Here is a 14,157-nt window from a genome sequence, read left to right as displayed (position 1 = left end):
CCTTCCTAGATGTTGCCCAAGTTGGAAAGAATAGCCAATACAATAAAATGAGCAGGGTAGGTGGCTAGGGAAGATAACCATTTACTTGGAGTGTACCTGGTATTCCAAACAAAGGCTCCACTATCCCCAGATGAAAGCTTGTGGTACAGAAGGAGGAAGTGAATGGGATGACCCACTTGAGATAGCACCAAAAGAACAGAGATGACTTCATGCTCCTGGAAGAAGGCAGTAGGCTGAGAAAAAAACACTGAATAATTAAAAGTGAATTGGGACACACCTTTAGTGTCAGAACCTCTCAAATTCCATTTTCTCCTCCCCTTTCCCAGAACCACTAGATATTTTACTTAGCCTATTTATGTGATGCTTGATCAAACAGATCACTCTAGAACACAACAAAATAAGTTGTTATTTTATTGCAGAGGAAATATATCCCAAAATATTTGTTAAATAACACAATTCCAGACAAAATCATTCATCAGGGTTTGTGAGTCTCACTGTCTGTTCAGATGTAGTGAGATGTCCCCCACCCTTGTAATAAGCTCCATTAATATTCCCATAAAAAGGAAAACCCAAAAGGTTTCTAGATGGCTTCCAAATTTCTGCATAGATGCCCTCATTTAGTTCAAAGGTAGATTATAAACAAGTTGGCAGATAAATTATAAGATAGCTTAAAAGAAAAAAAGGTTAACACTTGGTGAATCCAGAAAGAAGGACATATGGGTGCTCCTCAAACCATTCTTTTGACTTAATTTTTGAGTTAGTTGCTTTACTGAGATTATGCTCTTTTCCAGATTTGCCTAAAAAATAAAATCAATTATTTCTTTTTAAACCAGAATTAAAAAATCAATTCTTCCCCAGGTGTTGCTACCTTCCTATTCTGTCTTAAAAAACTTCCCAAGCTTTCCAGGAAGCTTAAATTAAGGGGCTACAGTACATTGATATGGTTTTATAATTCTCAGACGGTGTGTGAGCAAATTCTCATCGAAGGTCTGTGACGGTCACTGCTCTGTCCACAACAGTCACATGGGTACAGCTCTGCAACAGGAAAAAAGAAAGGTGAAGTCCTAGAAAATTCTGAAATGTCACTTTTCAAAATCCTTTATTTAAAATACTCATTCAAGGCCATGGTTTCCTAGTCTGGAGATCAGACTACCACTTAAGTGGCAGTTATGGTAACAGGTCTGGGAATCAGCACTACTCATAGACTGAATTAAGGTCTGTCCATATATCTTGTTTATTTTTCAAATATCCACTTGAAGAAAAAACATTTATTTAAAAACATTAGTGAATTTTTTGGTTATTATGCCAATCAGATAATAAAGTACACCTATTATTACATGGGGGAATACACACCTGTGACATATGAGTCTTTATAACTGGAAACCTGAACATTGGTCCCTGTTTTTGTTTTTTTTTTTTTTCCTGATGGTGCAGTTTCTATTTCAACATCCCAGAACTTAGATATTTATTATAAATGTTCCAAGGCAGATTGATCTATTTTTTAACAGATTGGTCGGAAAGTTTTTCCTCAAGGAGAATGGAGGAAGGAGGAGAGATGGGAAAAGGATCTGAAATCAAATTCTATGCATATATGATTTTGTTGGGATAAACCCAACTACTATATTTAACTCTCTAATTAAAAAAGAAAAAGCGCTTCCTCATATTCAGTTGAAGACTTATCATTCCCTGAGGTCTTAGTCTTAGTGCTGGGAGTGGTATAAAGAACTCCCTATACCTTTTTTATTTATTGGCTCTTCTATCACTGCAGATCTTCCTGTGGTTTCTCTTCCAAACATCCCCAGTTCCTTTTAGTGACAAGGTTCTGAGTCCCTTTTTCATATTGTCTTTTTTTTTTTTACTCTGAGCCCAAAAGAAATAGTAATACTCCAGGCCAGTGTGGAATAAAAAACACTATCACATTAGATATGAGGGGCAAATTGAAACAAACTGATTTAAGATCATCATCTAAGCTTGTTATTCACAGGACACAACTTTGGGGGAAATTAAAACAACTTCTGAGGAAGGATATAAAATCCCTATTATCTAAGCAAAATTCTAGATCTATATTTGATATAGATAATATATATCTATATCTATCCATCTCTCTCTCTATATATAGATATAGATATATATTAACAAATATAACTATATTTGTTAATTTAGCTATCTTAGGTGCTTTTTTCCTTTGCATTCAAATATCTTACCAAAGTATAGGGTGGGTACTCTAGTACATTGCTGGTGGGACTGCAAACTGGTGCTGCCAATTTGGAAAGCAGTATGGAGATTCCTGGGAAAGCTGGGAATGGAGCCATCATTTGACCCAGCCATTGCCCTTCTCGGTCTATTCCCTGAAGACCTTAAAAGAGCATACTACAGAGATACTGCCACATCGATGTTCATAGCAGCACAATTCACAATTGCTAGACTGTGGAACCAACCCAGATGCCCTTCAATAGATGAATGGATAAAAAAAATGTGGCATTTATACACCATGGAGTATTACGCAGCACTAAAAAATGACAAAATCATGGAATTTGCAGGGAAATGGATGGCATTAGAGCAGATTATGCTTAGTGAAGCTAGCCAATCCCTAAAAAACAAATACCAAATGTCTTCTTTGATATAATGAGAGCAACTAAGAACAGAGCAGGGAGGAAGAGCAGGAAGAAAAGATTAACATTAATCAGAGACATGAGGTGGGAGGGAAAGGGAGAGAAAAGGAAATTGCATGGAAATGGAGGGAGACCCTCAATGTTATACAAAGTTACATATAAGAGGTTGTGAGGGGAAGGGGAAAATAAACAAGGAGGGAAATGAATTACAGTAGATGGGGTAGAGAGAGAAGATGGGAGGGGAGGGGAGGGGAGGGAGGATAGTGGAGGATAGGAAAGGTAGCAGAATACAACAGTTACTTTACATAGGGCATTATGTAAAAATGTGGATGTGTAACCGATGTGATTCTGCAATCTGTACTGGGGGTAAAAATGGGAGTTCATAATCCACTTGAATCTAATATATGTAATATGAGATGTCAAGAGCTTTGTAATATTTTGAACAACCAATAAAAAAAAAACTAAAAAAAAAAAACACAAAGTATAGGGTTGGCAATTGGTGAAGAACAAAACTAACATTTAATTAGCCAGTACTGTTTTAGATACTTTCTGTACATTACTTCTTTTGTGTATGTGTGGGGATTGAACCCAGGGCTTCATGCCTGATAAATACATGTTCTACTACTAAGCTATACCTCCAGTACCTACTTTATTTAATTCTCTCAATAACCTTATAAAGCATGTTTTATTATTATCCTCACTTTACAGATAAGAAAGATGAGACCCAGGAAGGGTAAGTAGTCTCAAAGACACACAGTCATTAAGTGGCAGAGCTAAGATTCAAATCTGTTTAGATCCCACAGTGCTTCTCATGTCTGTCCTTATTACAGAGATCTGAAAAGATAAGTGACAAAGCAGATCTTCCAGGTGGGCCAGACAGGACCATGCACCTTCTTTGCCTGCAGTACAGCTCTAATTTTTTAAAACAGGATACATACACAAAACAGAGGTGGATCCTTGCTGTGGGGATGAAATCCTTTCTGGCGACATGAAGAAATCTCTTCTAGCCCATGGTCAGTTAATTTAAAGAATCCAGTTCTAAAATAAAAAGGGCAGGTTAGAGGCAAGCAAAGGTGTTCCCCAGCACCCCCACACTACAGGACCAGGCATGCACTCTCACACACAGTAGAACAGAGGTCATTTTGAGACAGGTTCCATAGTATGCTGGCTTACAAGTCTCTTCTCTGGTGAATGAATCATACTTAGGGAATGATTCATCACTGCTACCACACTGGTTTTGCTGGGAGAACTCATAGTAAACAACAGGTTTTGGAATGAAAAAGAAGTAACACTCTGATATAATAAGTTTGATGTTGAACTTCTGTGTATCTGTATGGAACCAGGGATGGTACCCAGGGCCTCACACATGCCATGCAAGTGCTCAACCACTGAGCTCTATCCGCTTAGCATATATTTGAAATTCTTCAATCTCAATTCACTCAACTCTTGGAATGCCTATCACTTCAAGTCAAACACTCTTAAGTTTCTTGTGGACTTTTTCTTCTTCTTCTTTTTTTTTTTTTTTGGTACTGGAGATTGAACCCAGGAGTGCTTTATCACTGAGCTATATCCCCAGCCCTTTTCATTTTTTATTTTGAGACAGGATCTCACTAAGTTGCTGAGAGTTAATCCTCCTGCCTCAGCCTCCCAAATTGCTGGGATTATAGGCATGTGCTACTGCATCTGGCTCTTCTGATTTTCTCTTATAAAAGCAACAAAACTGTTGCTTATATATCTTTTAAAACAAGCATGTGTATCATAGGTTTATCAGCACAGACTTTTAGAAAGCAGCCAATTATTGCTACAATCTAGATATTTTATAAAGAAGAAGTCTCCAGTATAAAGACCTTTTGCTGAGTCTTTCTTTGCTACTGCCTCCCTATAACACCCAGAACCAAGTCCTGTGTACTCACTCCTGAAACTTGGGGGAGCAGACAATAGCTATTGACTCTGGCAGCATCATCTGGTAGGAACAGTGAGTGTGTAGGTCGACACTGGAGAGAAAGGCGGTCTGTGTGGGATGGGTCTGAGAAGAGAAAACAAGCCAGAGAACTTTTGGTGAGGATGGGCAGTCACGCCTGGTCCATGAAGAAAGGTATGGCCAAGGCAGGATATCTCAACAATTGGTCCTAACATCCTTTTCAAGTAAAAAGCTGTTTACAACCATTAGAGGTACACTTGAATTTCATACAAAGTAAGGACACTTCTTCCAGCCTTGTAAACAAATAAATGTAATACGAGTATGTGAAGAGACTCATAATTTCTTTTTTGTTATTATTAAAAGATTTCTTATACAATATGGTGACTGCATAGTTCACTTTCTTCTTCTTCTTCTTTTTTTTTTTTTTTTTTTCAGAGCTGAGAATTGAACCCAGGGCCATGCATATGCCAGAGAAGTGTTCTGCACTGGGCTAAATCTCCAACCCCAAACAATTTGATTTTTTTTTTTTTTTTTGTTTGTTTGTTACAGTGCTGGGAATTGAACCCAGGACCTTACCTAGAGCTAGGCAAACACTCTCCCACTGACCCATATACCTAGGGTGACTACATAGTTAAAAACAATGTATTATATACTATAAAATTGGTAAAGATTTATTTTTCCATTGAGATGGAACCCAGGGGTGCTCTACCATTGAGCTACATCCCAAGCCCTTTTCATTTTGACATAGGATCTCACTAAGTTGTTGAGAATCTAAGTTGTTGATGCTGCCCTTGATCCTGCGATCTTCCTTTCTTAGTTCCTGAGTAGGTGGAATTGCAGGTGTACTACCACCATGCCCAGCTGCTAAAGAAATATTTTTACATGTTCTTACCATAGAAAAATGATAAAGATGCCTATGTTAATCAGCTTGATTTAACATTCTATATTTAAAACATCATGTTGTACATCGTATTTATAAATATATGATTTTATTTGTTAATAAAAATAAAAAGAAACATATACTTCTATTACACAGTTTCATTTATTTACTTATTTATCTGTCTGTTTATTTATTTATTTATTTATATTTTGGGGGGGGTACTGGGGATTGAACTCAGGGGCACTTGACCCTGAGCCACATCCCCAGCCCTATTTTGTATTTTTTTTAATAGACAAGGTCTTACCGAATTGCTTAGTGCCTCGCTGTTTCTGAGGTTAGCTTTGAACTCATGATCCTCCTGTCTCAGCTTCCTGAGCTGCTGGGATTATAGGTATGTGCTGCCATGCCCAGCCTATTATATGGTTTTAGAAAACAAGAAAATAAGCTGGATGCAGTGCCACACACCTGTAATCCCAGCAGCTGGAGAGGCTGAGGCAGGAGGATTGCAAGTTCAAAGCCAGCCTCAGCAACTTAGCGAGGCCCTAAGCAACTCAGCAAGACCCTGTCTCTAAATAAAGTATAAAAAAGGGCCGGGGATGTGGCTCAATGGTTAAGCACCCCTGGGTTTAATCACCAGTACCAATAAAATAAAATAAAATAGCTTATAGAAAAAAGAGAAATAAGCAAAATTTTGAATTTGGAAGAGTTGTCTATAAGTGAGGAATACAGTGAGAGAGGCGAAGGGGATAAAAGTGACTAAGAAAATAGAACAACTATTAGATCTGGTCTGTCTCTGCATAATGACAACTAAATAGGTGGGGATTTTTCTTGAGAGCAATTGTGGGGAAAATCCCACTTCAGTGTCATGTATCCTACTGTATCAGAGATGCCCTCATTAGACTGTGCAGAACCACAATTTGGAATTCTTTGGAGGGTCTGATAGATAGAGTGATTTTTACCCAACAGAAAGAAATGCAGTGTTAAACCCAGGCAAGTACATACACTGCCTTACCTCACAGATATAAACAACATAGGAAATAAGCTAGCACATTTCATTTAATTCACCCATAGGACCTTTGCAGGAAGAGAGGTCTGGGAGAGTAATGCAGAATGGAGTTAATAGTAAGCTGAAGACAGAGACTTGAAACTTTCTCATTTCCTGTTTGAAGAGAGTGAAGGTGTTAAGCAGCCTGAACACTCATGATGGGGTTGTGGAGTGGAGGGGTGGTAGGCAGACAAAAAGAAGGGAAGAAAAGAATGGGAAAAACTTTTCTCTGGACTATTTATAATGGAAACTTTTATCCCACTGGTTCATGAGGTCCAATGGGTTCTGGAATTCCTGGTGGCTGGCCAGCTGTAGGCTGTAAGCTGTGGAGCTTGGGGGAATAGGAAATCACTTAATTAGTGGGGTATGGAGAGGGCAGAGGGCAGAGCTCAAAATTTCTATCTGGGATATCATAGGGGAAACATACTGATCTACACTGTTAAATTCTAAAGACCACTGCACAGAGGGAGAATTGAATTCTGAGTTCAGAATGGATAAGGCAGAAGTCAATGTTGTGCCATGTTCTAATTACACAAGTTCGGACCTCTCTAAAGGAAATCCAGATCTAGGTCCCAGGCTTCCCTGGAGTTGGTGTGGGCAGGCCAGGGGACTAATGTGGTGAGCCATGTGGGGAGCCCCATTGTGGTCCAAGACACTGGGAAACTGGCTAAGAGACCCACATCAGGCATGTAGCAGGATTCAGACCCTTACTCTGGATTTAGCAGGTATGGAGTCCAGGAAGGAGATCTCCAACATAGGTGTGGCAGGTGTCATGGCTGTGGAGTCACATGATATTAATGTATGTGTGTGTGAAAGAGCATGGACATTGATATTAGGACACAGAGCTGCATGAGGCCTGCATTGGGGACTCTAGTGCATCAGGAGCTGTATCTTACACATGAGACCAAGAGACAGACTCACGGTCATAGGCATTGGGGATATGGAGATGAAAGAAGAGACCTCATTGTGGAAATTGCAGGTGAAGAGACTAGCATTGTGGGAGTTGGGGGTGTGGATCCCAGCATATATTGTGTCTCAGACATGGCAGATGGGAAGATTATTACAGGTGTCCCAATAACTGCCTCTCTCTGGAATAAAGACAAGAGGGGAGACCACTGTGGCTATCATGAGATGAATGGGGATGACTGAAGCTACCTGTAGTGCAATAATCACAGGCCTAGCAGGACAGAAGACCCAAAAAGGCATCTGTGCCTCAGGCTTGAAGACAAGGGAGGAGACTATTTGCTGATATTTCCTGCTCTGACCTCCTGTTTTTGAACCAAACAGGAAGGATTCAAGAACTCTAATGTTGGATTCACCTGGGACCTGAAGAACTGAAGCTTGAAGCCATTGGTGAAGTCATCTTGGGCATCCACTGACAAGGTAGGTGGGTTCTTCTACAACTGTGAATGGAAGGAGAGTGAATTTCTCCTTTTTATCGTTAAGAAGTGTGAGCATCTCCCTGGACAACTTAGGTTTCAGTTGTTATAGAGACTCATAAGTTCAAACTGACCATCAAGGCCTATTTGGCTTCTGGTGAGCTCTCTCTAATCATGGAGAATCACTCATTCTGAAAACAGAGGGCACATGCTGCCCAATATTTCAAAATGATAGAAATCAAGGACTTAATAAGCCACAAGTAGATGAATGATTCTTCCCGAAAAGTGTTAAAAGGTCACATGTCAATCTGAAGTTCAATGGACAGTCGTTCTGAGGTTAAAGCATCACCCAAAATAGATATAGGAGGTAGGAAGCTACTCAGATTCCAGGGGCTAGCAAAATTAGGCAAAGGAGCCTGTGCTATTTAGGAGAAGATGTTGAAATTTGAGGTAATGAGTTCAAGTAATATTTAAATGTTCATTCACTTTATTTCATTTGTTACCAACTATTTCATGTTTTATTACGCATATTTCTTGTATATAAAATAGACAACTATATAATGACATGTTCATCTTAGAGGGAGTATGGTCTTAGGTAACAAAATTGGAAAAAGAAAGTATGACTCAAAAAGGACACCAACCTCCACTGACAGAAAATAAGTGGAATCAACTAGTATATTCAAATGTGCTGTGCAAAAATTGAATCTCTTGAAGAGCTTGTCAAAAGCATAGACTCCCACACCCCACCCCTGGAAATATCCATCATGAGAGTGAACACTTTTTGAAAGCTCACTAAATGATTCTTATGTGTAGCCTCCTGTTCTTGAACCAGAAGAACCACTCCACAGAAGACCATGATGAGCTCACTGGGGTTGGAGGAGGTCTTTTGGGCAGGGTCCTCAAAGGGCATGGAAAAACTTTGGTGACTACAAGGGGAAAAAAAAGTTTCTATCTGATGATAATATAATTCTTTAGACTGCTAGGGAGCAATAGCCTGTGTCAATAACATTCATTTCCCGCTTAGTGCCCAGGATTCTAACTGGAAGCAAACTATGCCTACACAATAGAGCTCCCAAATTTAAAGTTGGGTAGCTTGAAAGATTATAAAGGGACATAAGGACAGAGCAGGGGCTTAATAAATAACTGTAAAATTAAAAAACAAAAATAAAAAACCCTACCTTGGTCCCCTGTTCCCTCTAGTTATAAGCAAGTTCCCTCAACAATAGCTATGTTCACGGTGTCTACCCTGCTGGGGAGAGAGGAAAGCCTTTTCATGAAACAATGTGCCAAAGGAGCAAAATGAACAAGGAGAGTGAATGCCAACGGCAGCCTCAGCACCTGGATGAGAGCAGAGTGGCCACATGGGAGGGCCAGTAAGGGTTAAGAAGGACTGAGACAAGAAGAGAAGGAGCATCTTCATATGGGATCTCCAATAGCTGGAGATCAACATGTGACTATGAAATGTTTTTGACCAGGGAAGCTGTTTTACAGTTGACAAGGTAAAGAAGAAAAAAATGATCTTTTGCATTCCCCTCTTGAAATTTTAAGATCTGAGCAAAATTTACAGTCTGCTTTTTTGTTGTTTTTAATCCTAAACTAGGAAGAAATGGTGCAGAAATATCATGGGAGGTGGGAGGAGCTGAACTACTATCAATTTCATGAAGTCTAAATAGTAATCATCACAAACTTTTCCCAATCTACTCCTGTTTCTAAATCTACCTCTCTCTTCCTCCTGCCCTTCAGTAGACCTAGACTCCAAACCTTATGGAAATCAATTTTTTACCTGCCTAAAAAGTTCCCTTGATTGGCCCAAATATCATTTCAAAAATCTCTCCATATATTCATCTCTCTTCCTTCAAGTCTGTCTTGGAGGAATGGATGCTTTCTACCTCACAGGAAGATGAACCTCCCTTTGTACTTCAGATTTGATATTTTCCTATTGTCATAATACCTTGGTTCTCTTGTCCTTTTAACTCTATTCCTTTGGCTCACTGGTCATAAGAACATATTCAGATAACTACAATGAGAATTGTAGAATAAATTGTAGAATGTGAATAAACCTTCAGAGAGTAGGGCAAAAGAAGCAAGACATAAAAAACACATATAATTCTGTTTACAAAAAGGACAAAACCAGGCAAAGCTAAACTATAATGTTTCAGGATACACATTTAGGTGGTAAATTACAAAGAAAGCAAAGAAGGGGTGATGAGAAAACTCAGGAGAAGGCTCAACTTTTCCAGGGAGGAAGTGTGACTGGGTAGGAGCAGGCTCCTGGCAGCATCCTATTTCCTATCTTAGGTAGTATGTGTACATAGATGTTTACTTCTTCATGATTCATTATAGTGTACATTCAGCTTAGGTACACTTATAAATGTATTATATTTAAAAATATAAAGCTTTTGAAAAACAAAATCAAAACACATTTAAGCCTTTTCATTCTAAACAATCAAGAAAACATTCTCTAAGTCCACTTTTGCCATAAGCCTCCATTCCATTTCTCTTCCTCCTCTAGAGCTAAGCTCCTCAGAATGGTCATGTCCATTTCACTATTGCTACAACCTCAATCCCCATGACTTCTTAAACCTTATAGTCTACTCCCACCAAGGTCTGAAATCCACTAAACTGGTGGGTCTTCAACAACCTCACCAAATCCAAAAGGCTGATCCAAATCTTCACCATGCTGGGGCTTTCTAGAGTATGTGGTAGGGTTAGTAGCCTGAAATTTCTTTTTATAATATCCCTCTTCCTGTGGATCTTGTATCCTAACAGGAACCTGACTTTCTCACACATCTCTTTGTCTCATTTTCACTATCAACTAATTTCTCTGCTCCTCTCAGAAGCCTGTGAATCTTCTTGCTCTCAATTCTCCTTAACTTCCAAGGCTAGCTCAATGTAGAAGACTTTCAGATCCCTTTCCTGCTTTGATTTTGCTCCTGAGTACCTGCCTCCAACTACATGATGACTACCTCCAACCATCTGGTGTCTCACAAGTACCTTAATTCAACTTGCTCAGAATTGAAACCCACTTCCAAAAATTAGTCCTCCTTCTGGATCCCCTGTGTCTGTTTATGAGATGATCACTGCCACCCCCATGAGCCAGGATCAAAATCTCTGAGTCATCACTGGCTCTTACTCATTATCCTCTATTACTCATTTCCCAAATTCTCTGAATTCATCTCCTCCTTCCCAAACATACTACCATCACCCCAGCTCTCATCTTATTAGATTTTATCAACGCACTAACCTCTTAAATGATCTCCCCACCTTAACCTACTTTAAAACTACCTTTATGTTAAGTTTTCTAAAGTATGGTTTTGATCCTATCACTACTCTGCTCAAAAACCTTTAAGAGTTCTCCACTTACTAAAAGCAGAACTACTTTTCCTGTCTACCCAAGATCCTCAAGAACACAGCTCCAATGTAGCAGATTAAAGCATACCTACCACCATTTCCTGACATGAACCATAAATCCCAACAAACTGTACCCTTAGTGCTCTAGGAACACAGTCTACCTATTCTTATTGCTGTCCCCATCACATGGAACTCTCTTTGGCCCATCTTGCCAAAATTCTCTTAAATCATACGAGGTAGGATACCTCCTGCCTCTGAATTCCATGGTGCCCTGTTGCCCTGTTAGTACCTCTCGAGGCCCTTAGCACACTCTACCTCATGTGAAGAGTTGTTCATTGTCTATATCTATCATCTCTTGTATGAGACTAAAATCATATCTTACATAAATGTGTATTCCTGGGCAGACAGGGGACATGTTTTCCATCCCTCATCTACTACAATGAGGGGAAAGACTACACATAAACAGGTAAGTCAGTATTTACTTCTGTAATTGGATTAAAGGAAGATCAAAGGCACATGGGACTGCCTTGTAGGTCACTATTTCTCTAGTTCTGAATTACAAGTATGTTCAATCTTCTCAAATCTAGAAATATGCCAATTTAATTGTCTATAACTCATGCATGTCACACAATATGAAAAGCAGCTTGGTATGTGAAAGTGAGGGATTGAAAACAATAGAACGAAAAATTAAGAAATAATCTTTATGCAAGAAATTATATTTTACCTGAAAGTTACAAGAAGTATACCCAAGATATGCAAACACTTGAAAAATTATATTGGAGGCACATATGGTTTACATGAAGGTACATGGTGCATAATAAAGACTACAGGCTATAAATAAAAAGTTAAAAAATCACTAAGTAGTACTCAAAAATCAATGGTAGACTACAATCAGTCAAGTATACTAAGAACTGTATCCAAAGGAGAGAAAAAGAATAAATAACCTAGATACAATCCATTCAAAGAAAGAAACAAATAGTGTCTATAACAAAGAGGAGAACCCTCAGTGAGCTCAGATTTGCTTACATGAATCCAGCCCAGTGTGATGAGACCCTGCTGATCCTGTATGAGGAAAAGTTCTTCTTCATTCTCCGTGTTGCAATAATCAGACCCAGCACTTTGCTTGGGGATGAGAACGTGGGTAATGGTAAATTCATTCCTCATCTGCCAAAGCAAAAATAGCTTGTCACAATTCTTGGGCACTCCTGCAACCCCACACATTGGAAAGTCAAACTTCTACACAAGCAAAGGTACTTCCCACCACAGCATGAGTCTCCTTCATGTTCCCTGAATCCCTCACCTCAGTGGTTCACAACCTTGGCTGCTAATGTGCATTTCTGGGGGGCTCTGTGAAGCCAGAGATGCTGAGACCAACCCCAGGTCCCCCTCTGATGCATAGCATGGGTAACTGCCACAGCCCTGTTCAAGTGCACTCGTGGTTCTTGAAAAGCTCCAGGTGGAGTACCATTCTCTTCCTTTGCTTATGTCTAAAGAAGTTTTTCTCCACTGTTAAATCCTTCTCATTAAGACTCAGGTTAAGTTTGTTCCACTTCCTTCATGGATTCATTCAGCAGTTAGTAATGGGTTCTTTAAGCACCTCTATTCATTGATCTTTCCTCCTCAAAATTCCTAGTGATTGTATGGTACATATTATCAGAATGCTATTTATCTTTTATTGTATATCTCCCTTCTCTCCAGAGTGATTGGACACTTTTTGTGGACATGTACTCTGTGCCTTACATATATTTTATATTCCTAGGGCCTATCAAAAAGTAGGTGCTTAAAACATAGTGATATAGGTAGTGGCTAGATTTTCCTACTAACTTTAGTTAGCTATTTCTAACTATAATACTAATCAGTTCAATTCAAAGGACTCTGAAAAGCAACCAAATACAGAGTCAACAGATCCAAAGTGACTATAGTATATAGTTCATGGTTCCTTTCTTGGAGGATTTGATGTAAAGAGACACTGGCCCTGAATATCTTCTCTGAGAGTCATGGGAGGTCAAAGAAAAATAAACAGTCTCAGTTCAAAGATTTTTTTTTTTTTTTTTTTTTTTTTTACCAGTTTTCCACAGAGAATTCCACATGTTTCTACTCCCCGAGCAGTGTTGGCACTGGCTAACTGAAGAAACTGTGGACACAGCCTCCCAGGCACCACCACATGGCGCAATCCATCGATTGTAGGAACTGTAATCGAGAAGGGAACATGTCTAAGACCATGAAGCTGAATCATTCCAAGCAAACCTCACAGCTGCTAGCATTGGGAGAGCAATGCTAAGTCACTGGAATCCCTGCAACTTTAGACAGTGAGTGGGCATCTCACTCTAATGGCTAAAAAAAGTGTTGTAAAGTCTCATCTCTACCCTGTGGCCACAGCTCATTAGGAGATGCGATGGTTAATTATAGGTGTCAGCTTGACACCTATAATTATAGGAATATAGGAATACCTATAGGGTAAAGAATTATTTATGGGTGTGACTTTCATGGGGTTTCTGAAGGAAACTGATGCGAGGTTCTACAAGACTGGGGAAGATCTGCCTTCAATATGGGTGAGCATCACCCATATTGCAATCAGCTTGGGGCCTAGATAGAAACACAAAAAAGGCAGAAGTAAGGAACTCTTCTTTTCCTGCCCCTGGGAAATAAAAACTGGCTTTCTAGGCTTTGAACTCCAAGACTTGTACCAGTGGCTCTTAGATTCTCATAATTCCCAGACTGAGAAATATGTCATTAGGTTTCCTGATTCTGAGCTTTTGGATGTTGACTAAGCCACATGATCAGCATTCCAGGGTCTCCATCTTACAAAAAGGCTTTTGTGGGACTTCTCAACCTCCATAGTCATATGAGCCAAGTCCCCTAAGAACTGTGAGACCATGTGATCTCTGTCTAGATTTCAAAATATGTTTCAGATAGCCTGAGGGTCTGGACAGAGACATTACACAGGAGCAGGGTCATCAAAAAGAGTC

General features: G+C 39.4%; 1 protein-coding gene across 2 annotated transcripts in view; it reads right to left on the bottom strand.

Annotated features, from left to right (window-relative positions):
- Window positions 1-397: 397 nt before the first annotated feature.
- Window positions 398-14,157, bottom strand: part of Stambp (STAM binding protein) — a 32,394-nt gene continuing 18,634 nt past the window's right edge. For both annotated transcript variants that reach the window (XM_076832937.2, XM_076832938.2), the window contains exons 6-10: window positions 13,254-13,378; window positions 12,215-12,352; window positions 4,526-4,638; window positions 3,551-3,650; window positions 398-1,035 (exon numbers count right to left, since the gene is read on the bottom strand). In XM_076832937.2, coding sequence (XP_076689052.2) covers window positions 979-1,035; window positions 3,551-3,650; window positions 4,526-4,638; window positions 12,215-12,352; window positions 13,254-13,378 — 533 coding nt within the window. In that variant the 3' untranslated portion in view covers window positions 398-978. The remainder of the gene's footprint in view (window positions 1,036-3,550; window positions 3,651-4,525; window positions 4,639-12,214; window positions 12,353-13,253; window positions 13,379-14,157) is intronic.

Source organism: Callospermophilus lateralis, chromosome 14 (genome assembly GCF_048772815.1).
Source record: "Callospermophilus lateralis isolate mCalLat2 chromosome 14, mCalLat2.hap1, whole genome shotgun sequence".
NCBI classification, from domain to species: Eukaryota; Metazoa; Chordata; class Mammalia; order Rodentia; family Sciuridae; genus Callospermophilus; species Callospermophilus lateralis.
The sequence above is the reverse complement of the archived record's forward strand: the minus strand, read 5'-3'. Positions and strand labels throughout refer to the sequence as shown.